The 27,496-nt window shown below is 39.1% G+C and overlaps 1 protein-coding gene across 3 annotated transcripts in view; it reads left to right on the top strand.

The window, feature by feature from the left end:
* The window catches only part of brinp1 (bone morphogenetic protein/retinoic acid inducible neural-specific 1), a 159,911-nt gene extending 135,665 nt beyond the window's left edge, over nt 1-24,246 (top strand). For all 3 annotated transcript variants that reach the window (XM_039780768.1, XM_039780769.1, XM_039780766.1), the window contains 3 exons: nt 6,674-6,910; nt 13,137-13,359; nt 22,531-24,246. In XM_039780768.1, coding sequence (XP_039636702.1) covers nt 6,674-6,910; nt 13,137-13,359; nt 22,531-23,671 — 1,601 coding nt within the window. In that variant the 3' untranslated portion in view covers nt 23,672-24,246. The remainder of the gene's footprint in view (nt 1-6,673; nt 6,911-13,136; nt 13,360-22,530) is intronic.
* The last annotated feature ends 3,250 nt before the right edge of the window (nt 24,247-27,496 follow it).

Genomic DNA, 27,496 nt, shown 5'->3' with positions numbered 1-27,496 from the left:
CTTTCTCCAGTTTTCCTCAACAGCCTATCTTGGAAGAGCCATGAGCCTATCTTGGAAGATTTATGAATATGTTAGAATAGCCTGAGCCAACAGTTTTCAAAGTGGTGAAGTGAAAATAAATTAAACTGGCCCTGTAGGCAAGTCGTGCGGAGAGTGATGAATTAGATACTCATTGCTCTGTCGCTCGATGCCTGTCCCTCTTTTCAAGTGAAAACGCTGCAAACATGGGGAAGACAAACAAACATAGAAATCAATTAAGTTGTTTTTGATGACAGACTTGAATTGACAGAATTGATTTGGAGACTAAATTAGATCAGGAAACACAATGTCCTTGGTTACCAGAGAATCATTTACTGAAGAAAAATCTTTGATGCAAAACATGGAGAGCAAATGAGCACAACAATAAACACACACGCGTTTTCATCATCTCTTTGGCTCAGTTGCGCTCTCTCTTCCTCTGCATCTTTGTCTAAACGCAGTGACACAACACAGTCTGGTCTTTAACCTTCTATCTTTTCCTTTCTCAAAGTTGGACTCACCACAAAAATATATATTAATCTAGTACTAATCACACAGTTAAACGGAGTGTTCCAAGTTATTTTGATTTAGAAATCATGGGTTAACTTGTGCTGTATCTCATGGATTGTCACAGTAGCGGTCTGAAGTATTTACCCACCTCTTGGTCCGAGGCAACCATTTTCTTTATAAAAACATGCATGCTTTTGCCCAGAGAACTGATAATGCAGGATCATTTTCATCAAGATGGATGGCTGCACACATTTTTTCTCTTCTCTCTAACATTCTGAAAACCCAGTGCCTGATTAAATCTTTCCATGTTGACCTGGAGGTCAGCTTTCAATTGGAAGTGGTCAATCAAGAGTGAGTTTCCATTTGGACCAGCATGACCATAAATCTCCTTTTTCCCCCACTCAGTCTTGCCAGCTGCAGACTGCCATTTCAGCAAGTGCCATGGTTTTCCACTCACTTTTTTCTCTCTTTGACAGACCGAGTTTTATCAATTGATTGGGGGGGTTTCTTTACTTTATTCTTCTTTTGTATTTAGGGCCTTTAGTAAGGGGGCTAGCAATATTCAACTGTTTGTGTAGCACATTGCTTAAATTGTTGGTAAGAATGTATACACCAAAGTTGTTACATTGTGATTAAAACGTTTTTATAACTAATAATACTTTCGGGTATTATGAGGCCATTATTAGAAATATTACATATTTAACACTAATTAAATGATTTACAGACTCACAAACTATAATACATTTGCATTATAATGTCTTTAGATTATTAGAAGCAGTTGAAATCATGTGTTTATGTAACGTGTTTATGTAGCCATTAAGATGATATATACTATCTTATATTAATTTAAATAATGTAGTACAGTACCACACATACCTTTAAAAAGGTTGAATATTTAAGTAACAAAATAGGCCACCCACATACGATCTAGCTTGTGTACTTTGGCTCTTAATTTGGGGTTTCTGTACAACAGTTTAGAATCAGCAGATTTTTTTGTTTTTAGCAAAGTGTACAGCAAACATGTGCCTTCCAATACAAATAGATTAACATTATTTCTGTATTTAGGGATGTTTGATGTAATTTCTGTGATAAATCTGGGCTTTTGATCTGAGACGTGTATACAGCATATCTTGACACTTTGAGGGCAGTTGTATCTTTTGTAGCTGAAATGGAAATGTCAGAGCTTGTCATACGTCTCTCCTCCCCCTCTCCAGGGTTCTTGTAAAACATGTGATTTCTGCAAGAGCCCGCAAAGGGTGTGTACACGTGCTCGTACACGTATGTGTTTCTGTGTGTGTGCATGCACATGAAAGTGTGACACCAGTACGACATCTCACCAGCCGAGGCCCTACTGATACTGCTGTGCAGGGACACATAGTAGCACATGACGAAACAGCTTGAATATTGCGACTGAAGTGCACAAGTGGCCAACAGCAACCACATCACATATTCTTGAAACACAGCTGATACTTACTCAGTGTGTTTAGGAGTTTTTTGCTAATTTAAAACACAAGTACTACATTCAACCCGCATAGACAAAAACTTTGAAAGCGTTATCGACTTTACACTTGGTGTGTGTATTGCTGAGGACCCAAGGAAGTGCAGTGTTGAGCCAAAGCTCCTGAGATTTACAGGACATATTCATTAGTAGTGCGTTATGTACACACTGTAGTGTATTGAGCGCGGACCCCTGTTAATTGTTACAGGGTTACAGGTTTATCACTTACTACAGTGCATTCAAGAACAGATGAAGAAAGAGAGGCCGCATATTACGTTGTAGCAAACTCAAACATTACAAGCATTAGCGATGTAACTTTCGAAATTAATGCTTTTGTTCCCGGAAATAGCCTGGTCCCAAATAGCTAGCTGTTAGCAAATGACGCGTATACTCTAGCATTGCTACGGGACACAACTATGTCATGGCAGGTGAATTGCTCAGTACCCAAGGAAGCGCAGGTTCAAGTGTTGTTTAGACGAGCGGTTCTTGAGAAAGCTACAAGCAGCAATAGCGGAGGCCAAGCTGTTGGCCTGTTCGGAACAGGTATGCTTAGAACAGGCACTGCACTATTTCCTAAAAGAAAAGAGAAAGAAAAATACATTCACCCTACTGTGACCTTGCACACAGGAAAAGGAGAAGAAAAGTAATCACTAACTTACTTTTACTCTGACTCAACTTTTGTGTCTGTGTCCAGTGTGCAGCACAACTGGCAGTAACTCAGCACCATGGAGAGCTCATCTGCCTCTCCAGACTGCCTGCCCTCCTTAATCCAGCAATTGCTTGAACATGCAATTTCAGCGTTTCCCTTTTTTCAGGAGGCAGGAGCAGCAAGGCCATTTTTATGTTATGTTTGCTTTTATAGTGATTACTGCACCTGCATTCTTGCTTGATTTTTGTGTTAAAAATATGAATTAGTGGGTTTCTTCAAAGCTAACACTAGAGGTATTGTGTGAAGCATATTCCGTCCAGTCATTTCTGTTAAGTAAGATTGTACAACACAATTTGGAGTCCACAGCCCCGTTCAAGTGTGCTGGGAACACTTATGATAATCTACGATAATATACTCAGCACAGAAACAGCCACACATAATCCACTTAAATGCTAAGTACACCTCATTCAGAACTTTAAAAAATGCTAACATATTCTGAAAGCTAGCTCCAGTGGAACATGTTATCCTCTGTCAGGCCCAACACAAACACTGCCAGAGACCTAAAGCACCTTATGTAAAGAAATGAAAAGTGGATAAATAGCTACTTTAGCTGCACCTTTACCTCGTAGTTGTGGAAGAGGTGCTCTCGTGTGAAATGGGCCAACACAGCAAATCTTAAAGCTATATGCCCCTTCTGTTTTAAATATCTAGGGATCAGCAGGGCAGACTAGGCAGGCCTGGACTGGAGAGAAACAGCCAATCTTCCAGTTCAGAGGTCTTTGGTTTTGTATCATGGCTGCAACGATAACCTCCAATGGTAATTTAATGCCGCCATTCAAGTAATGCACTTTATTGCACCAGTGGATTAAGTAATGATTATTTTGCGAAATTGCGGCCACACAATGGTCAATTAATCTTTAATGAAAGTGTAACTTATGAGGCGGAGCGTGGCATTGCAATAAGCAGGCAACTGCTTGCCAAGGCAGTTACAAGCCTCAGTTGCGGCCTACACTCCCTATCTATCACCATGTAAAAATAGAGCACTCTAGAAAGAGACATAATGAAAAGGCAAAGTCACAGTTGCAGAGTCTCCGTTTTTAGCATTCATGGAATGTTTAGGGGGCCTATATCCTCAAACGTACGTGAAGGAAATATATCAGTCTCTGATGTATGCAGTGAGATTAACTGCCATTTTGAGGTGCTATTTATTTAGAGCAAGCCAGGCATAGGGGTTGCAGGGAATTATGTGCACTGACAGAGCATGAAGTTGGAGGTTATCAAATGGCTGCACGGGAATTCCAATATGCACCTATTCATTTCATCAGCAGGTCTTTAATGATGGGAAGTGCAACTCCCTGCTCCAGTATCGAGTGTTTTTCTCAACAAATACCTGCATCAGAGCCATTTAAACAGTTGCTTTACAGCCCAATCATTCTCAATGTGTTCACATGTTACTGCACTAACACAGCAAAGTACAGAAAGTCAAAAAGATAAATGTTTTTACTCTGATTAGTTTCTCATTTCATTTTTGGCCCGAGGGCTCCAATTCTCTTACTCATTCCCCACTGCACTAACAAATGTTGATGGATTTACTTTTATTGCATGACATCATTTCTACACTGGAGTGGGAGGACAAGACATCAAATTTCCAATACTTGAGTACGTGCTTGGTGGGAGAATGTAGAGGAGAGCAGAAGAGGTGAAGAAACAGGAATGAGGAGAGTGATTGATGGAGTGAATGAGAGCCAAAGGATGATAGGGGACGAGTCAAGGGGCATGTGCATGAGTGTGGCGGGAATAGGAGTGAGTGTAATGAAGTAAGACAGAAGAGATGTGTACAGAGACGGAGTACGAGGTAGAGCGAGAGGCTTGGGAAGAGAAGGGACAGAAACATTGAGAGGAAAAGAGAGTGGAAAACAATAGATCGCAAGACTGATAGTGCTGAGCTGAATGTCAGCAAACCGAACGATTCCCTCTGCAATCTCCCGGTACCAACACAGTGATATCAGAAGAAGAAAACGTGTGTGTGTGTGTGTGTGTGTGTGTGTGTGTGTGTGTGTGTGTGTGTGTGTGTGTGTGTGTGTGTGTTTGTGTTTGTGTTTGTGTGTGTGTGCGTGTGGTAACATTGGAGGTGTGAGGTATCGTTAGACAGCAGAGGGAAAGAGGGAGGGCTGAAGCACTTGGTGTTATTGTGCACCCGGCCGCTGGCACCAGCACTGTCAGTAAGCAGCGTTGATCCGTGAACTTGCCATCTGGATTCTCCCACAAATCACATTAAAGTTTCAAGCCCAGGAATACATCAAGCTAAATGAATATTGGATCCAGGGCCCGCAGACAGGCCTGATGGAGAAAAAGACCCGTGCAACCGAACTCTTTTGTGGTCAGACATGATCCATGCATCCCCTTTACTCCCTCCATCCCTCCCGCCTTCTGTTCCCTTCATCACTGATGGGCAGTGCTTCTGATGAGGTGTAGAGGAGAAGGGAACCTGCTGATATCAAAAAATAAGAGGTACACAAGAAAAGGTTTCGTATAAAGACTAGTTGAAAGTATTATTGTGCTGAATATATGCAGAGGTAAGAAGTTTGATTTGTGGTAGCCTTTTATTTGAACTGAGATCATGATTATATACAAATATGACTATGAACTATTAGCATCAATAACTGATATACAGAACTGTCAAACATTGCTGCATGAAACACCCTAACAAAGGCTGTCACCATGACGATGGATGTTGAAGTTGTCATGTGTTTCAGAGCCAAATCTTGGCACATATTAAAACCTTCATTTGCTTCTAAACCACCCCCAATTTTCAGTTTAGCGTGTTAATGAAATGAAAAATGGGAATGTGAAAATAAGGAGCCTTAATTGCCACATGATTATGCATTCTAAGAGATACCATTCAACTCTATGACAACGCCCGGAAAATGATTCATATGTACAGTATGAAATTATAGGCTTACTTTCCCTCTCATTTCAGCTACATTATGTTGATTTTGCATACATGGATTCCTATTTTCACCCAAAGGTGAAAATAATACGTGAGCGAAAAAAATAATGCAATCATTCTTCATTCAATAACATGTTATGTTCTGGTTCCTGGTTGCATATTTTCTGCTGAAGCACTGTTTGTGCTCAAGTAAAACCTATTAGAAAAATATTGCCTCACCAAGATGCCATTTTATACAAGAAGGAAAAAATCTATTTACTTATTTTCCAATCCAGTGGATTGTAGAGGTAGGGATTTATTTTCCCCAAGCCTGGACTGAAGAGAAAGGCTTCACTGTTAGCTGTTCAAGCTTTGATTCTATGTGATCCCCAGGGTGAGATATGGATTGGCTTGGAGTCTAAAAATTATAAATACCTTGTCAGTAGTGAGAGTGAAGGGGTATTTTTAGCTTCATCCCCAAATTGGCCTCTAGATTACAAATGCGTACAATTAGCAGAATGCAAAGAGTATGTAAACCACAAGCAAATACGAATGATAACACTTATTGTACACAGTAAAGCACATGATAAAAAAATGCTCACGAAGGGAAACAAATTCCATGCTAAATAAACCAACACAGCACAAGCGAGCAGGCATCAATCACTGTTATACAATGTCACATGATGAGTGACCCGCCACGGAACAGACAGCTCAAGTTGAACATGGTCGAGCTTTGAAGCACATCCTTCAGAAAAATAAATGAGTGCTTATAACACAAAGCAATCCTGGAGGGGCAGTCAGCCATTTCACTGCCGCTTTTTACCATTCTGGTAACATTTTTCTCACATATGTGTTTGCTACATCTGTGAAGAGATACCGTGCATTGAACTGTGCATTAAAGCTGCACAGTTCAGATTTCTTTTCTTTTTTCAATTGCTTCACTGATTTCCAACACGAAGAAAATTGAAAAAGGATTGGAATGCGTTTTCTTTCTTGAATTGTATTGTGTAATAGAGACTTTTTAAACACATTCTGTTTAGCTAAAACCTCCCATTTATCTCTGTTTCAGGTCTTCAGGTCATTTTCCCAGAATACCTGCAGGAGAAATTTGTCCAGTCAGCTCTGAGCTATATCATGTGCAATGGAGAGGGGGAGTACGTGTGCAGTAACAACCAGTGCATCTGTCAGTGCGCCGAGGAGTATCCCCAATGCAACTGTCCCATCACTGACATCCAGATCATGGAGAACACCCTGTTGGGGATGTCTGAGTCCTGGGCATCTTCTTATAAAGACTTTGAGAGCTCTGGTAAGATAGAAATTCCTCCAATTTTTATTTACCATGACAGTTATGAAAATAGTGTATAGTGTTGTGCAATTTTGCATTCATGATAAAGCTTTATATGCATGTTTTACTATTTAGAAAGGGAATAATTCCTGTTATATCTTAATGATATTTATCTTAATTCTGAAGTGCATCTCAATAATGGGCACACATGCAGAACTCAGGTAATTAAGGTAATCTCACAATTTTCTTTTTGCTCAAAGATCATTTAAAAACACATTGCATAATTTGGTAGCCTAGTCCTTCCTTGGCTCACTGCCAAATCTACAAAATTGATAGAACATTAGGTTTTCTTACGTTCACACCAGAAAGTAGTGTGAATCCTCCATAGTGCTATCCATCGTCTGTCAATGGATAGGCAGACGATGCAACTTTGTTATTCCAACACTAAAGACTGGTGTTTGCTTCCTGTCTCTAACCAATGGTAAAACTGTTTCCTTTAACCATCACAGCAGTCTTTCCTTAACTGCAACCAAGTGGTTTAAATAGGGGCAAAAGATTTGAAAATATTCACATGGGCCACCTTTGTAATCCACTTACAAATAATAATTTTGTTATTTGTTGTTTATAAGGAATTAGTGACTGCGAAAAAGACAACTTTTAAATGTCAAATGCTTGAATGTCATTGCACGTTATATATTCTCTCCCATACAAATTTCTTTGTTTTCATTAAATGCAAATGCAGACCCAAATGGGTGCAATAAAACATTGGCCACAGTGAGGAGAAAATGCACCGCTAGTACCCAGTTGTTACATAGCAAGTCACCATCTTTATCTATTATTTATATGATATAAAAGTGTCCCAATAAAACCTGCCAGAAGCAGATAAATATATGTATGTACCATAGAAGAAAGTTAATGTGAGTCGTGGAGGTCACTGAGTGCAGTAAGTCAGTGAAGAGGCCAAAATAAAAAGGATTTATATAAATGTTTAATTGGCCCAGAATGCAAAATGCAATTCCCACACTTACCAAAAGAAGAACTAAAGCAATCAATAACTCCCAGAGCCAGAGGGCCTTTGTGGAGCATTTGTCTGTATCACTTTGTCTTTGGTTTAAAAAAGAAAGTGATAAAACCAAAATTACCTGAACTGTCCACTGTTACCAACGTTAAATGGTAAGCAAATGAAATACATTCTGTGACACTTTTCATCTGCTCATTGCAGTTGTGTACAGTACCTTCTCTAGAAAGACTCCTGATTCCTCTTGGGAAAAAAACGTTTTTTTTGGCCTCGTCAGTTGCCTTAAAAGGAAAAGAGTTGATTTGATTGATGACGACTGATATCACCATCTACCAATCCCACACCACTACCAACACTGCTGTAGTGTGCGTGTCAAAAAAATTATGAATTGAGCTAGATATTCTACATGCACACATTGATTTAATAAAAGTTTGTAATACTTGTCAGTGTTATCGTTAGAATGGGGGGGGGGGACAGCAAACTTTCTGTTAACACTTAACTTAATCCTTTCCCCAAACTGCCGAAAGAAATCCTAGAGGACACACTGCATTTGATCCCAAATCAACTAGCTACTACAAGAATGCCAGCTAGTTTAGTTGATTCTGCAGATTTTGCATACATTTTTTAAATGCAGCATTATTCTTGGTACAGCTACATGAGAAATCTCAATGGCGACTAAAGAATTGGAAACATTAGATAAATATGATAATATTAAATCGAAAAAAAAGACATTTTGGGGATTTCATGTCTGGGGCCCAAAAAATGAGATGTAATGGCACAAGAGGTAAAGTGGGCTTACATTGTGAGAGCTGTAATCTCTAGAGAAGGTGCTGGGTTACTTGAGATAAGGGTCATTCGAGGGACTATGTGGACTCTTTGAAAGCTGTATCGAGGAAAAGATCTTTGATGGCTTTGAAGTCTGTTTGAAAGGACTTGGCAACTGTTGAACTGGCATGACATGATAATGTTTTTTTTGTTGGGTGAGGAAATCCAACAATTTTGAATGGATGCTGGGGACACCCATCTTTTCTAGGAAAATGGCGAGGGAGGTGCCTGACATCTCTTAAAACTGGGTGGAGGGAATATGGCAAGCTTGAAACAGGGGATGAGAACGAATCTGGCTTTCTTTGAAGGAAAGGGGGAAGGGAGCTCTGACATGCCTGGGAGGAGAGTGGAGGAAGTTCTGACATTTCTCGGCTGTGTCTGAAAAAGAGCTCTCAACTCTGTAGTTAATGCTGTTAAACTGTCTTGGAGAGGTCTGTAGGATGATACTGGCTTAATTACTGTGCAGGTCTTTGCGTGTCTTGAGGATGGGGATCTTTTCTTTTAAGAGTTTGAATGTGGAGAAGCTCTGCGTTCTGTATGTTACCTTTTTCTCCACAACAAATATAATTTAGCAACAGGGTTTTATACATTAAGTGCATTCGATTGTGTGTAGCTTTGCATCATCTAGACCAGTGGTTCTTAAACTTTTTTCAATAATATACCCCCTTTGAAATATGTTCTTTCAGCCAAGTACCCCCAGAACAGCGCAGAACATTTTTGGTAGAAAAGAAGCCTATTAAAAGAGGTACAATACAGTGCTGCGTCATCAGTGTCTGATTTACTAAACAAAAAACCTTGTTACTGAAAAACACCTCTACATTTCAAATGTTTAGAATCCATCACTAAATTCATTCAGCATTATAGTATTAAGTATTTTAGGAATAATGCATGACTGATGTTTTTTAAATTACATTGTTGTTAAACCTTACGTACCCCCTGCAGTACTCCAAAGTACCCCTAGGGGTACGAGTACCCCCATTTGAGAAACACTGATCTAGACTATAGCAGAATAAAGATAAAATATAACCCTGAGTAGAGGCAGTTATCTTTATGTTAGACTACTTTTGCACTTGTCTTCAACTTGCCAGCTGACATGGCTAAGGAGACATTTTAGGCATTAAATTGTTCACTCTATTATTTATGATGTGCTTAAATTTATCTTTGGAGATAATAATGAGCTACTCAGAGTCATTTCCCTCAATATATTTTTTTAATTAGCACACCAAATAAAAGATTACCTGTCCTTATGTATTTGCTGCTTGAGTCTTAGTAACACCTCCATGCTCTTTGTTGTTAAAAATTTGGAGGTAGAGGCTCTGAGAGCTGAGTTCACGGGTTGTCTGGAAGGATTATCAGAAGCAGCAAGAGGAACATAAGGGCAATAATCAATACTGGTGGAAACAAATTTGTTGGGGCAGTGCTCTTCAGTAAATGTGTGGGAGCACAGAGTAAGAAGGTGTTTACTGCACAGAGGGTTTCAATTGTCTGTAAATGCTCACAACAGAAGCAATCCAAAAAAGTAAATCAAAGACGTCCAAACACATATTAAGAAGATTGGTCAGAATTCTGGACGCTCACTGACTATTGCCACATTTGAAAATTGGCACTGACACTCTTCTCTGTGTTTCTTTAAAATGTTAGAAGTCCCTTCTAAATGATCCCTTTGCAGTGTACCAAAGATAAAACATTTCATGTTGGATCGATTTTTCAATTTTAAAATGATCACATTGCTCTACCTTATGAACTGAAAACACGAATGCACATGAAAGCAACAACCAAATGTAGTTATTTGTTTTCTCGCTCATCAGTTAATAAAGTTTCCTTCTGACAGAGTAAAAGGAAGTTTGTTTTGTGTCCTGCTCTGTTTGAAATGCCTAAACGTCTGTATTGTTTGCATCCCCTTTTGAAATACATGAGTACTTTTTGCATTGCTCTTTATTACAGTAAGCATTTTAGATGGACAACTTACAGATAGGCTTGGGCTGGTGTAAAGATCAAGCAAAACACCGGACTGATATACCTAATCTTAGTAGGTGTTGCACTAGGTGTCTCAGCCACTCCCGAGTGAGACTGAAGAGAGATTCCATAATGAGAGTGCAGCGACTTGAGTCCTCCTGGTTGCGGTAATGCATCTATGTTGTCATATCGCTTATTACCAGTGTTAGGCTAGGAAACTCAACTAACTTGGAAAGTTTAGTGAGCTAAGCTACCAGTTATTCTACATGAAATGAAGCTTCACTATGTTAGCCCCCAAATAAATGTAGCAAGCTAAGCTACAGCAAGATGGCAAAAGTAGTTTACTACATCAAAACTATTTTTTTATACATCCATCTACTGGATATACATCTGCGTGTTTGGCGGTGGCCTCAGTGATCCTCAGCAGTTTTATTTCAGGCCGCAGCAGAAACCTCCCCGGCACTTGAGCTTCAGAAATTCTTGGGGAAATGAAATGTTAGCTTGTGTTTTGACGCTAGGGGTCACAAAAGCACCAATTAATCATTGCATCGATGCATCGCGAAGCAGACCTAGACAATTCTGCATTGATGCAGTGACGGACCATGATCGATTATTGCCTACTGATGTTACTTGTTGGTTTTCCAGTCGTTGCTTTTTTAGTTTTTACCTTCTGTCTGTTGTCTGTTGTGTTCAGACTCCGCTACATTCAGGAAGTGTCTTTTTTTAAGACCAGATACAACAAAAAGGGAAGTACATATATATCTGAATGCTTGAATTTGTTGATGAAAACCATGTGTAGCAATATATAATAATATTGAAGAGGTGACGCATCACGATGCATCAGGATATCGAATCGATTTGAATCGTTGACTGGATTCACACCCCTAGTGGACGCTAGTGCACTACTTGATCAATAAAAGAGCTAACTTAAGAAAACAGCAACGCTATTGAGAAGTAGTTAAAGTAACGCTGCTGCCCAACACTACTTGCAATACAAGTTGAATTTAGTGCAGTTACGCAGTCAGCACAGATTGCTAATGTACTGTTGGCTGCTTTTTAATTTGCCAGAAGGTTTCATAATGACAAATGCCGGTTCAACCAGTTAGCATAAAATCAAACCGGTTTAGCCTCGTACACCAGACCGATTCAAGAGTTTCATCACTCAACAGTACGAGTCCTGCAACCTTTTGTTTGTTTGTAATTCTACCCAGAATGCTTAGATGGATTGGGGTTGAACCAAGGGGGTAAGCTTCGCTTCAGAACTCGAACCTCCTATGGCGCATTTTGATGCTACAAAACGATCACCTCCCGTTAGCATTCCATTGACTGCCATTCATTTTGACATCACTTTGACAGCGAATAACTTTACATCTGAAGCGTTTAAAGACTCTATTTGTCCATTGTTTATTTCTAAAGAAACACGACAATGTATAAAAGGCTCCATTACCTTGTATCTCACGATTGTGTCATAACCACACGACTTACTGTTGCATAGCAGAGGAATTACCGTATAGTACAGGAGAAGCTTGCAGGCAGACTTACTTTAGCTGTTTAAGTTTAATTACTAATGTTAACTAGCATTTTAGTTAGCAATAATTAGCCTGTGCCCATGTTATCTCCTTACATATACCTACACTCTCCGTCTCTGCAAGATTGGGAATGATTGAGATTTCTCTTGGCACAGCTACCAGAAGACTTACAACTTTCAGACACGTCGCTCACGTCACATTTACGTCGTCTCTCTCAGTTGGAGACTTCGCAGTAACGCTCACCGCTCACCGGAAAAATGCTTCTAATATCCTTCACTGGTCTCCGACCAGAGCAATGGGCTCTGTTGGTCCATGTATATACTGTCTATGGGTTGAACAAATAAGTGTTTTGTAAAACAAACCCACTCACCAATGTTGTTTACACTCTTATCATTTGTATTAAAACACACCAGTTGGCTCACAGATAAGATTGTTTGTAGACATCTTTTTTTACGCTATGTCAACAAAGTTATACAAATTCCAGAGACTTTATACTTGCTATGGAAATGTCTTAACTTATCTGCTGCTTTCGTGTGTTACTTACTTGTGTAAAAGTTTGTAAATTAATATAAACTGCTTACCTTTACTTCAGATGTTCTGATTATTTTGACTAAGAAGTACAATACAAGGGAGCCTGGGTAGCTCACCTGGTAGAGCACGCACCCATATGCAGTGGCGATGCAGCAGCCGTGGGTTCAGTTTCGACCTGCGGCCCATTGCTGCATGTCATTCCCCCTCTCTCTCCCCTTTCAAGTCTAAGCTGTCCTATTAACAATAAAGGCCTAAAAATGCCAAAAAAAGAAGTACAATACAAGAAGATCCATATTAAGTGAAATTAATTATATTCTCACTTTTCTTTTACACCACCACACTCTCTCTTGCAATCTGCCCTCTCACTCCATCCCTCTCTGTCATCCAGATGAGTTCAAGTCCTTTCTGAAGAGGCTGCCCGCCACTCACTTCCTGCCCATCAGCAGTGTTCATCTCCTGTGGGGCAGCGACTGGGACCTTCAGGCCCGCTACAGGCTCCTTCAGAGTTCCCTGGAGATCCAGCGGCTCAAGATCCAGCGCACCGCTCGCAAGCTCTTTGGCCTCAGCATCCGTTGTCACCACAACCCCAACCACCAGATGCCTAGGGAGAGGTGGGTGGAAATATGACCTCCACATCGTGATGGAAATTACTGTAGATGTGGATTTGCTCAGCAACATAAAGCAAAGGTTCTGTTTTTGCCGTTGATATCTTTGGATATTTGCTTTTCCAAGAGCAAGAAAAGCAGATGTGAAAATGTATCCCACAGAGGAGTGACATCTTTCAGGGAAATTTCTCCTCTGAGATGATGTAGAGGTTTTATTTTGATTGTTGCTTCTTGAAGCATGCACAGTAAGGATGCCATTCATTATACATTTCAACTTAATGGCTCTGTTGTTTCTGTCCATCAAGCCAACTTAGTGCTGAGGCTTGCACATGCCCAAAGCACTCTTGCTCACTCTTGTATTTCACATTGCAGTCTGAAAAGAAAATGTAGCTGTGGGAGTTTTCTTGAAAGGTCATTGCACACATCTGTCACCACCTATTGCAGTGGCAGCTTAAGAGCCTTGCTGCGGATGTGCCATGGTGTCAGCACCGCCTGAAATGCCAGGAATTTCTCCTTCCGCTGTAGCAAATGGTAGAAAACACTATGCAAAATATGCAAAGTTACCGGGTGCCACATGAAACACCCCTAAAACTGTTCTGTGTAGGGGATGTCACCATATAAATGGAAACAGAATCCGTAAAATATTAATTTAATTGGATCTGAAAATGAGCAGGTGTCAACTGTCAGTGACAGAAAAGGAGCACACCCACATTTGTGTGTGAGAGTTGGCAAAGGTTTGTTCTGAAGTGTTATCAAAGAGCCGCAGTATGCGCTTCCTCTTCTGTGGAGTATGCATCAAGAGTGCCTGATGGCACTGGAAATAAGAGCAGCATCTTTATTTGCTTGCTTGTCTGAGACAGCTTTGCATCTGATGGACAACTTATTTGTTTTCATCACATCTGTGTGCGTATGTGTGCACTTTGCATACATGCGTGGGTGGATCCTAAGTGGTCTAAAGCTCACACAGGGGTTCTTAACAATGCCATACTGTTATGTTTTCATAATATAATTTATTGGCTTAAGTATACATGTACAAATATGTTTTATTTTATCCCGAATCTCATCAACTCCTTATTTTTATGTTATTGTCTAATGAAAACTAACAATTATTGTATTAATATTTAACTCTATTGTAAGACCTAACTTGTTTTTATAACTATGTTTTTATCACATATTTTGTGAGTTTGCCCTATGCAAGTGTATAGTTGGTATAGTCCCATTAAGATCTCTTCCTTTGTCCCTGATTCAAGAAACATGCCCCATCACCAACAGGGACTCCAACCCTCATTTCTCCTCTGGGCAGCCTATAACAGCTGATCAGAGGATGAGGGAATTGATGTAAAGCTGAAGGCCCATAAACCATCAGCCCAAGTGTTTTCAAGGTGTGTGCCAACCACCTTAGGGAGGCCTTCCAGCACATCCTCAACCTGTCAGTGAAGCTGCAGAGGGTGCTGATGATGATGTGAAAAACATCCTGCCTGGCCCCAGTGGCCAAGAATGGGCACACCAGGGTTCTAAATGACAGCACGCCAGATCCCTTGTGAGAGACCGTTTAGATCCCCTCCAGTTCATACATCAGGTCCACAATGGGGAGGATGATGCTGTCAACCACCTGCTACTCTGTGCATATTTGGACAGGCACTGTAGAATCATGTTCATTGACATCTCCAGTGGTTTTAACACCATCCAGGGTCCTCTCCCGGGAGAATTCCCCCTGAGCTATGCATGTGGAAACCCCAGTGATCACTTGGATCACAGATTACCCCAACAGGAACACAGTTTTTGACACTATGCAACTCTTTGTGTCAGATCAACAAGTAGACAACACGTGGCTCCTCGGGTAACTGTACTATCTTGCTTGCTTATTAACCTTTAAATCTTAGACTTATTCAGAGTAATGCTATCTTCAGAGGTTCCCTGAAAAGCTTGATGATAGTGCAGTGCATCTGTTAGGTAAGGAAGGAGAAATACATAGGTCTTACAGGGGAGTCAAGCCAAAGTAACCAATATAAGAGAGATGATGTAGTACTATTGGTAGGTGAAATCACCCTTTTAGACTGCATATGCAATACAAAGAGGAGACATTAGAACTTGATACTTTCTAAGAAGGCTGCGACTTTCTAACAGGCTGTAGCTGTACTATGGCACTGCAAGTGGCTCGCGCAGTCTTTTGCAATGTACTGAAAAGGTAAGAAAAAAGCGAAAAAGAAAAGCTTTTGTGATGCTTTGTTGCCTAGGGAACTTAGCTAAGAAAGATACTTCATGGAGGTAAGCTTAAACTCACAAGATAATCTGTTTTTGTATAGTCTATTTCACTTGAGTGACCTATTAGCTGCTTGATAAAGCATGTGTATAATGCACACACTGTTAGTGCATGCATATAAATGTGATTCTGAACAAATGTATATTCATAGCTAAGTTCAGAATAGAGGTTCCCGATAGAGTAGAGAATGCATACTACAGTCTGCTTTCTCCGATAATGTAATAATGTATTGACTGACACTACGACACAGTAGAGTGATGCATTCTTAATGAACCAGCTCCTCTTTAGTTTCATTTTATTTCATAATTCTTACATGCAGCCTTAAAGCACTCATATTATGCCAGTCCTAGTATGCTTTTAGTTTAATTAAATTATGGATGCAAAGTAGGGGAAGGGGAAGTTACTTATTGCTAATTGCAATTATTATGATGTAAACTTATATCAACAAGTTAAACTTATCCAAAAAAGATTTTAAGTTTTAAATCATGCTGCCTTCACAATTGCACATTGCAAAAGGTCAGTCAATAAACATATTTACATCAGCTAATGAAAGACAGGCCTCAGATGCATTGCTGGCTGGCCATAATTACAATTGCATATCGCCACCTTATAAGTTTTTGAGGTTTACCTCACCGCAAGGTATCCATTCATTACAAGCATCGTAAATTCCTGTTGTGAACACTCACTGCAATAACTGTGTGGAAACTTTATAGCTGAACTATATTGGATTTGCTATTGCATTTCCTGTAATGAGTATAGCGGTTTGTCTTTGGTATAAAAGATTAATAGTGACATATATGAAGTAGCTTCACTCCTAGTCAAATCATTTGCATCCAGGCTATGTATTAGCTTTAATTATTCATGTCAAGTCAGGCATATTTACAAATATGTATGTACCTTCCATGTGATGAATTACTTTGCCCTAATTTTTATTAATTTTAAGTGTTTGCTTAAATATATTGTAACCACATTGTTGCATTTAGTTTTATACTTAACGTATCCTGCCTCATGAAATCATCAAGAATATTGCTTTCTCTCATACGGAGCTCCTGAAAAGGTGAATGGTCATGGTGGAATTTATTTTTATGAACTACATTTGCGATCCCTTGCAATATTGTTTGCATTCCCCCTGATCCAAAGAAACAGTTAGTGTGTCGGTCCTGTCCAGTTACAAATATAATACACTGCCACTTTAGAGTAATGCTCTACAGATACTACAGAAATGAGAGATTATGTAACACTTTAGATTATGCATGTATTGCTCATTACTCCTTTCAAAAGGCAGAGCACTGACAGTTTACAGCATACATCTGCAGCTGACCTGCCAGGCTGTGGTGGTTGAAGCTGTAGCTGTGGATATTATCATTGCTCGGACTACGGATGCATTTGTGGTTGTATATATGGTGCTCTTTCCTGCTCCTATTAACATTCACCAAGAAAGCATAGTTAAGCCACACAGGATTTGAACCTGTGGTGCTTATATCAGATATGACAGATGTGTTAAACACCACAAGAGTTCAGAAATACAGTAGCTTCAAAGCTTCGGCAGCACAACCATTTCAATTCACTGCACACATACAACCCTTGCATTAGTGTTACACCCATTATAAATTGTCACAGCCATGATCATAAAAACCAAAGCACAGCATTGGCTACAGCCACAAACACACTACATAATGCTATATTATAATACAACTCAGCCTTTCTCTATGGATCAGAGGGAACACAAAACTTACTGCAAGGTAACACAAAACAATTACAGAAATAAAATTCCCACGGTGACCTTTTGGGGGCTCAGTACACTTTTAATACCATTTTAATACCATTTGTTGGTCTTTCTTTTTCTGTTTTCTTTAATTATCCTGTTCTGATATTCTTTTTTTATTTGCCTTGCTCCAACATAGGAAGGAGCTATGAATTATGTCATCTACATAGTAGAGTTTTGATGCCCCATTACAAACCCAAAGTGTGCTCAAATTCATGAAAACAAACCGCGTCCATTCCGATGTATTTTCATTTAATTTCCTATGGCAAGTCTAAGCCAAGCTATTGCTGTAGAAACAAATAAGGCAAAAATAAAAGTAGCTGCTTGAGGCACTCAAATAGTTTATTGGGGAAGACAGTTATGTAAAAAATACGTATTATATATCAGTATTTCAGACTGGATATTTCAACAGTTATTGCAAATAAATTAAAAGGAGGGATTGTTATGACTGTGCCTGTGTTCAATTTAATAATGAAAAAAGAATGGGACATTTTATATTTGAGGCACCTGTGAAACCAATCTCTTTTGTATACTAATTCCAATGAGAATTGTTTTTGTTTTTTAGACATATAGTGTCGCATCCTATAGTTGAACAAAAAATCTGTTGTAATATTTGCCAATTACATAATGTAAAATGAATCTCTTATATCAAAATCCAATTACCTATAAAATACACACTGCAGCAGATGTGTAATAGGAATCACCTGGTATCACATTTTCATATATAATTACTGTGGCAAAATAATCATGGTAAATGGCATTATGATAATAATATCACTTTCCTGAAATAGCCTAGTACTATTAGAGCTAAGATATACTGTAGACAAATTACTCCCCACCATGATTATATGATGAGTATATTACTTTATTTAGCATGCATAGCTCCATTGGACTTACTTAAATGCACTTAAGATGCCATCAAAATAAACAGATTGTTGTTATAAGTCAGTTGACTAGAAATGACTTTAAATGCAGCATATTATATGTGTAGATTCTTTGTACAGTGCCTCAATTTGGTTTTTCATACACATTCAGATTTGTTTAGGGTGATAATAAAGTGAAACAAGGTTCTTTTTGCCAATATCAGACACAGGTGAGGCTCACTTGTGAGGAAGAATGTAATGTGCACAATTTTGAAGCAGCGAGTTTCCTTTGTGTCAGTCATGTAAAATGCATGCACCCATAAACTTGCTGTGCTTTAGTAGGTCGACTGGCTAATAAACGTAGAATGTAATGGCCTGAGTAGCTAGAGCTCAGAGCTAGACATACTGTACGTGGAGCCTGGTTAGCTGGCCCTGCTGTGAATGCTCTGCCTGCCTTAGGGCTAATCAAAATCAAACTGTGAAAGAAGGCAGGGGTGCTGTAGTGTGTTCATGGTGCCCTCTGAAAATAGTGATAATATTAAGGGGGGATTGAAATTGTTGCCGGTGTTACCATCAGAGTGTTTCGCTATGATACAGTGAAACCAATATACTGGCACAAGCTTGGTAGCTCTTTTTGTATTCATACTGGAATGGACAGCAAACAAAAGCTGGAGGGAACTAACATGAGACACTCATCTCTCTAAAGACACTGCAATAATACAGAGTGGCAATGGAGTGATTGAAAAATCACAAATACAGTGCCTGCACCAGGAGATTAAGACATCTCATCTCTAGGGGAAGAGGCAAAAGCAGACATCAGCACACTAGTGCTCATAAGCAAACAAGCTCAAGAAATAGCTGCTCCACACAAGCCACACATCAAGTCTGCAATAGAACAAAGACATAGGGAAGCCAGTGAGTAACATGATCAGAAGGATTGCAGTGTTGGAAAGACCACACAGATTTATGGCAAGAATACAAAAAAATACATAAAAAATGCACAGGTCAGGAAAACCGAAGCCAAAGAATAAAATAAAAATGAGGATAGCTTGTATTTGAGGTTAGCCAATTCTCACATGTTTGGTGTGACCCAGAAGCTTTCAGACTCTGGTACATGCTATTATGTCACGTTGCACAGAAATATCATGCAAAAACAAAACAAAAAAATAAATATCCAACAAAGGTTGTGCACTCTCTATCAGATAAATTCTTGCTGAGTAGATTAAAAGCCACACCTTATTTTACAGAACACTTGCACAAACTGCAAAAAGACAAAGAAGCCAAACTAATGAACACAATATTAAAATGAGATCAGCATTATTCAGCTTCACCAGTTTTAATAAAATACATCCTCTCCAGACTGAATTCTATCTTCATTTGTCTACAGAGACAACTAACCTTGTGATATATGCAAAACATACATTTTGAAAGGGAAAAAGAGTCAACCTTATAAAATTATTGAAATGGCTGCATCCAGATTACCCTTAATCTCTAGGAGGAAAATAACCCCTTTAAATCCTTTTATATGAAATTATATCCTTCAGAACTTTATCACAGGGATTCATCACTTCTTGGGAGTTTTTCTTGAGTGTATAAGAGTTATAACAGTATACAAGTTTTACAAGACTATATTAATTAGATCCCTTGTATTCTGGTCTAAGTATTTATCATGCAAGAGTGTCCTCTATGTAAAAGAAATTGACACCCAGACAAGAGCATACTGGATGCTGATAACAAGATACTGGCTTAACCACTCGCGTGTTGTGTCTTTGGGTTATTTCTCTGAATCTGACGGGGCTTTATGAAAACATTGATACATAAAATGTTGTCCTTGTTAAGTTTTGCATTGGCCCCTAAATGTATTATTTTAATGAAATTACTCTCTGTCCACCAGCATTCTTCAATAGCTTAATAGCATCAGTTATTTACTTTACCCTGCAGTTCTTTCAGATAGGGTTATCTCCTTTCCTATGGAGGAAATATTTATTCATAATTCAAATTTAAAGTCCAAAGAGAAATTGAAAGTCCAAAGAGAAAACAAAGCAAGATCAAATTAAAAATATTTTTATTATTTTTTTTAATTTTCCATTTGGCTTTGGCTTTTGAATTTAATATTTGGCTTTTGAATTTCAATTTAACATTGGCTTTTAACTTTCATTTAATATTTGGCTTTTGAATTTCAATTTAACATTGGCTTTTAATTTTCATTTAATATTTGGCTTTTGAATTTCAATTTAACATTGGCTTTTAATTTTCATTTAATATTTGGCATTTCAATTTCCATTTAACATTGCCTTTTCGTTTGGACTTGACACATGTCAATGTAAATGAGGAGGCGTGGCTGGTGGGAGGGTCTGAAACGAAAGGGGTGCAGAGGCACCTTATGAGCAGCAGGGGGAGCTTACTGCTGGGGAGCATCTGTCTGCAGCTTCAGGCTTGATGGCCTCTTATTTCATATGATAGAAAATGATGATGTAGGCTAAACACAAACGACATTTCATGCAACAACAGTGAAGTTTTCATGTAGTTACTATAATTGGGCCCGTGTTAGTGAGGACTACATTAGGACTGTATTTAAAGCTGATTCTGGTTCCCAACTTCGCCCCAGGTGTGTCTGTTTAAAACACGACTCAGACAACTTTTCTCTTTTGATGTTTTATTTAATTAAGCAACAATGGAAACATGGGTGTGGGTAGCTCTGCGACGTGTGTTTGTGTGTGGTCAGATTTCTGAATAAATATTTCCTCCATACTTTACATTCTCCAATTAATGCTTTCCATTGATCTACTTGTGATCTCTGTTCATGTCCCTCCAGAAAGAAACACAAAGTCTGATTGTATGCTGACAATATATTGTTATACATTTCAAACTCTTACAAAGTGTTTTATCCTTTTGAGTACCTTTCAAAGAGTGCATCAATTAAAATGTGTTTTGCCGGGCGCCCGGATAGCTTGGTTGGTAGAGCGGGCGCCCATATACAGAGGTTTACTCCTCGATGCAGCAGGCCCGGGTTCGACTCTGACCTGCCGCCCTTTGCTACATGTCATTCCCCCCCTCTCTCCCCTTTCATGTCTTCTGCTGTCCTATCAAAATAAAGGCTGAAAATGCCCAAAAAATAATCTTAAAAAAAAAAATGGAATCAATGAATGATTATAGGTTTTTGAGAAATATATTAACAGCTGAATGATGATATTGAAATGTCCTTATATTAAAAGCAGTGATTGACACAAATACAACAATTTACAGATTGCACCAAATTCAATTTTAGCCATTCATTGACCACTGAATGTCTTGATGTTGTTTTGTAAAAGTGTTTTTTGTCGGGGAATAAGGTACACATTGCTACTGAGTATGCTTCAAATTTCTCCCATCCTCAATTTCAAGTTTTTGAATCAAACAATGTGCTCTCATTGTCCTCTATAGGTGATTTGTTCCGGGCTCATTTAGGATATAGCTTGGGGGCTTTCTGGCCGGCTGAGAATGCAATGTCGTCCATCATAGTTAAGTCTTAGCTTCATTAACATGTCAAGTTAACCTTGACCAGCCCTCCTCTTGAAAAATTAGGATTCAAAATTCACCTCCTACAGTCAGAAAAGAAGTTCCATTGCTGTCAAGATGACAAGGAAAGATGCCTGAGGGGAAAAGAAGAGACAAGATAAGAATAGCAAGTAATGCCTTCCACCTAAGGGAAATAATGCACCCACCCCCCCACCATGAAGGGAAGAAATTATTCTATTGCCGACTATTCTGACTAGATGGATTTGTCGTATACAGTGCTGCCAACCTTTTTTTTTTAAAGCATTTCATTGATTTGATGATTCTTTAATGTGTGTTCATACCTTTGAGCCATTGGTGTCCATTCATTTCAGTATGGTTAACTCAACTGGCTTGAAGCTTACTCTAGATACAGTAAAGCACCCCAGTTGACTTAATGATGGGATTTGTTCATAAAGCTTTCAAGTGCATTAGCACACCATAAAAGATAATTGAACATAAATAAAACCAAACATGATGTCCAATGTGTTAGATGTCAAAGCACGTTTCAAATCTTTGCAAGTTGATTGTCAAAATGTACTGACATAAATGAAAGGTCTTCTGGGAAATCTAAAAAATGCACAGAAACACCACAGTATGCTATTGAAAAATGTGTCAGCAGTATTGTATTGCATACACAACTTCTGGTAAATGGGCAAAAAATAGTGCTTACGGTATATGATAATACTTTGAACTTTCCATCTGACCACTGTTAATGATTCTTTCCTGATTTTCCTTCTCTTTCTCTCTAGATCTGTGATGCAGTGGCTCAACAGGGTTCAGTCCTTTCTCTACTGCAATGAAAACGGGTTCTGGGGTACCTTCTTGGAGAGCCAAAGGACATGCGTGTGCCACACAGGTGTCACTCTATGCCAGCGACCCATCCCATGTGTCATAGGTGGCAACAACAGCTGTGCCATGTGCAGCCTGGCCAACATCTCACAATGTGGCTCCTGCAACAAGGGCTACAAGTTGTACCGTGGTCGCTGTGAGCCCCAGAATGTAGACTCAGAACGTAGCGAGCAGTTCATCAGCTTTGAAACTGATCTGGACTTTCAGGACCTTGAACTGAAATACCTGTTACAGAAAATGGATTCGCGACTGTACATTCACACTACTTTCATCAGTAATGAGATCCGACTAGAGACCTTCTTTGACCCTCGATGGCGTAAGCGCATGTCCCTGACTCTCAAGAGTAACAAAAACCGGATGGACTACCTTCACATGATAATCGGTCTATCGATGAAGATCTGCCAGATGCGAAATAGCAGCATTGACCCCATGTTCTTTGTTTATGTCAACCCATTCAGTGGTAGCCACTCAGAAGGCTGGAGCATGCCCTTTGGGGAACATGGTTACCCCCGCTGGGAAAAAGTACGACTGCAGAACTCCCAGTGCTTCAACTGGACTCTCCTGCTGGGAAACCGGTGGAAGACTTTCTTTGAGACGGTGCACATCTACCTGCGTAGCCGCGCTAAGATCCCAACTGGCTTACGCAATGACACAGGACAGGGTCCGGTGGATCTCGGAGACCCTAACAAGCGGCAGATTTACATAAAAATATCTGACATCCAAGTGTTCGGCTACAGCCTGCGCTTTAATGCCGACCTGCTCCGTAGTGCTGTGCAGCAGGTTAACCAGTCGTACACACAAGGGACTCAGTTCTACTCATCCTCATCTGTTATGCTCCTGTTACTGGACATTAGGGATCGGATTAACCGCCTTGCCCCTCCATCTGCACCTGGCAAACCCCAGCTGGACCTCTTCTCTTGTATGCTAAAGCATAGGCTCAAGCTCAACAACAGTGAGATGATTCGAGTAAATCATGCCTTGGACATGTACAGCACAGAGATACTAAAACAATCAGATCACCTGACTGCTAAACTCTGTTGAACATACTGTAGTAACATTAACATAAGGACAGCAAACAGAAACACCCAACAAATGAACTACGAGGGGATCTTAATGTTTATTTTGTTTTCTCTTTTTCATCTTTGGACCTTTTCTGCCTTTTGATGTAATATTAACTTTGTAAGCATAATTCTTAAATGGAAAGGCAGTGATGAAAAGCATTTCACATAAAGATAAAGAAGATTAATGGAACCACTATAAAGACTGTATCATATTTGTCCCAGCATGTCTGTCATTTCAAAAAAGAATTTAAAAAAAAGAGAAAAAAAGAAATATTAAATCTATGTACTGGTGAAAAAGAGGCCTTGATTTTACTCTGAGGGATCAAAGGTTATATCTGAAACTGCCATTCTTTACTGAGAAAAACATTTTTAAAGGAATAATGATATAACACAAGGGCAGACCAGATATCCTTTTATTTCAGCTAATGTGCAAAATATTTCCGACCTAACGGACAGTTTAATATTAAAAGATGTTTATACATTGTAAGGATTAAATAGCCCTAGTGAATAAGTAGTCAACACATTACTTATAGACTCTTTATTACATTTCAAACCCACAGCCACCCCCCCCGGATCTGCATTGCTGTGTGGAGTTAAGGCCCCCCTTCTTTTTCCCACAAAAAACCCCTCTTGGGGGGGTGGGGGGTGTTTTTTTTTTGGGCCCAGTAATGGATAGTCATGTCAAATAACAAAAGCCAGCTGTTTATATATATACATATATATGTGGGTGAATGTATGTGTGCGTGTGCGTGTGCAAATGTGCGTATACCTTTTTTTGGCTTGATGCTTATTGCTGTTCGTTAATTGAATGTGTCATTTGAGATTGACTCCAGTCTAAGCAAAATCTTGCATTTGGAGCGCTTCTTCTCGTGTTTGAAATTCAAGCTGTGTTTTTCACAAGGCAGTACCTCCTGGTGCGTGAGTGCAATATTGTGGTCTGAAGATTTAACAATCAATGCTATTTTGTACAGCTTTGCAAAATGTACATGTTGTGACTGCTGATTTGTGGAGCTTTTCAGCACCAAGAGCAAAATGTAAACATTCTTCATCCAGGCACATTTGCAAGACAACTTAAAGCCATACACTTCCCTGAGGTAGACATACAGTAAGACATAAAGTTCATCCCCATTTCACGAAAGTACGTACATAAAAAAATGTTCCATTTGAATGTTTTTATTTTATAGTCTCGGTTTTTAGATAAGAGCACAGCAACAAGGGAGATGACAAGAAAAGGCATATTATGTTGGATAAGAATTGTGTTGTAAAGCCATTGAATTTCTCTGTTGTGCCACAGGAAAAAAAAAAAGGAAAAAAAGAAATGGTTATATTAAAGCTTAAAATACCTTTTTGGCGGTGTTTAATCTGTAAGCTTTTTATGACCACATGTAAAGATCAAGTTTTTTTCTCTAGATATGAAATTTAACCTTGTTTTGCATGTTGCTGGAAACATCAACAGAGCTGCAACTGTGTTTAACACTCTCAATCATCTAACTGAAATATGAAACACTACCTATATGTATTGTTGGTCACATTTTATTTGGGTAATCTGATGCTGAAACATTGCTATTGCTGATGAATATTTGTAGGTCCAGTCCATTACCTGCATGTTTGTTAACAACAACAGAGGCAAGTTCACTCATGTCATACAACCTATAGCTGTTCTCATTGATGGGTTTGAATTTAAAAAAGAGGAGTATTTGCTGCCATGGCTCCCAAACTCTGGAAAAACGTTCCTCCCAGTGTAAAACCTGACAGCCAGTTGCAAGCTTTTAGAAAAGCATCTTAAAGTGCTCATATTGTGCTTTTTGGCTTTTTCCCTTTCCTGTATGTGTTATATATCTTTTTAGTGCATGTTATAGGTTTATAAGTGAAAAAGCTCAAAGTCCACCCCTAAGGGATTTACCATCTCCAACAGAAAACACTGTTCACAAACTGCTCCAAACAGCTCTGTTATAATCCAGCCTTTACTTCGGTGACAAACGTGCGTCACTTTGTAACACACGTTATAATGCTCGCCTAGCTGCTAGCGTGGCACGCCCTCATACTCTGGTTCTTAATGGCTAATTGTCCTTAACTAGCTACTGTGCATGTGCGACTCCCAACAAAGATTGAACAGAAATGAGATGCTTCACTCAATAGCTAAAACGGAGAGCTCAACACACAGGGTGAAAAGAGGAGCTGCAGCAATGTGCAGTACAACAAAAATATGGTGTTTTTTGAAAATGAAACCATGTAAACCTATTCTGATATAACATCTAAATACAATTATGAACCTGAAAATGAGCATAATATGAGCACTTTAAAACTTTTCCATGTATGTATTTATTTTATGTCTGTTAGTCTCTTACTGTAGATAAAGTTTGGTTGCCTTGCTATTTTTTGTTTAATTTTGTGTTCTAAATAATTATTGTTACTTTAAATTGTGATTAGACTAGTCTTGTGGAGTCAGCTGTAAGCAGAGGCTTGTAATATATCTGGGAACAACCATGTCGGGTTGGATTTACACAAGAAAATACAGCGGCTCTGGAACAACACCTGTTTTTTTATTCTTATAGAAATCGCTTTGTCAGCTGCATATTTAATTGCATCCACGATTACAACCTTAATAGCTGTCTCTAGATGTGCATTCTTGTCATGATGTAACCAACAGAATCACGTCTGGCTTCATGTGGCGATGATTATCCTTATGGTTTATTTTACTGTTGTCAGTCTTTTTGTGAAGCACTTTTTACTCTTGAGAGGTGCTTCATCAATAATAACTTAGTCACTTAAATCTAATCAATATCAGGTGATTCAGTAGTCAGCAAAATAATTCACTAATGTATGGGTTAGCGCATACAGAATGTGGTGGCCGGTTCAGGACGACTGAGGCTCAGGTTGTCAGGCTCAGCTCTGTGTTGTCAAATTGATCTCACAGTACAAGACTATCATCAGTCTATAGCCGCAGTTTAATAGCCCAACATCCGTAAAGGTGCATTTAGTGAGTGAGCAGATACCTCTGCAGGGCTATTGTTTCCAGTTTGCATAGGATGGCACTACTGCCATGAGGTAAGCAGCAGCAAGAGGGAAAGAGGGCATCTGGACCGGTGGATACAAATTAAATGTGCTGTATCGTGACCAGTGCATCTGCTTGGGTGTAGATAGTAGCTGCAAGCTGTCGCAAAGCTCCTTGGTATTGTAGTTTATTAGCCCCAGTTATGTATTTTGAGCTAATTAGCATGTTAATGTTAACATGGTAGACTTTTTCAAATATGTTAGTATCCATAACATTGTCATTGTAACATGTGCATGCTAACAGTACCTCCCGATGAATTAGTTTTATTTGATGCAGAGCTGACTTTGACATACTGAAGCTATAATGAGACAGAGATGGCCACACGATAGATGCCCACTGTAATCAATTGAGATGCTGTAAAAAAAGGGGACTTGATTGTTCAGCATTAACATTGGACTCTCCAAATGAATTGTTACCTTATTATCATGATTATTATGATTATTATTGTTGTTGTTATTATTATTATTATTATTATTATTATTATTATTATTATTATTAAGTGCCTGTTATCTATCCCTTTAACATGTTTAAAGCTGGAGAATACTTTTAGATGTTACACAGACACAGATGTTACAGAGTGACACGTAATTAGCTACAGAATTTAAGACCATAAGTGATGATCAAATATACACTTTTCATCTGCTCCTAAGAACTACAGGGGGTTTGTGCATGTGGGGAAATCAACCACCAGAAAGAGGGTCAAAAGATGACTTAAAGTAATGGTTGATATTATTTTTTGTCCCCTGTTGT

This window comes from Perca fluviatilis, chromosome 17 (assembly GCF_010015445.1).
Source record: "Perca fluviatilis chromosome 17, GENO_Pfluv_1.0, whole genome shotgun sequence".
Lineage (NCBI taxonomy): Eukaryota > Metazoa > Chordata > Actinopteri > Perciformes > Percidae > Perca > Perca fluviatilis.
Note: the sequence above shows the minus strand (reverse complement) of the source record. Positions and strands in the feature narration are given on the sequence as shown.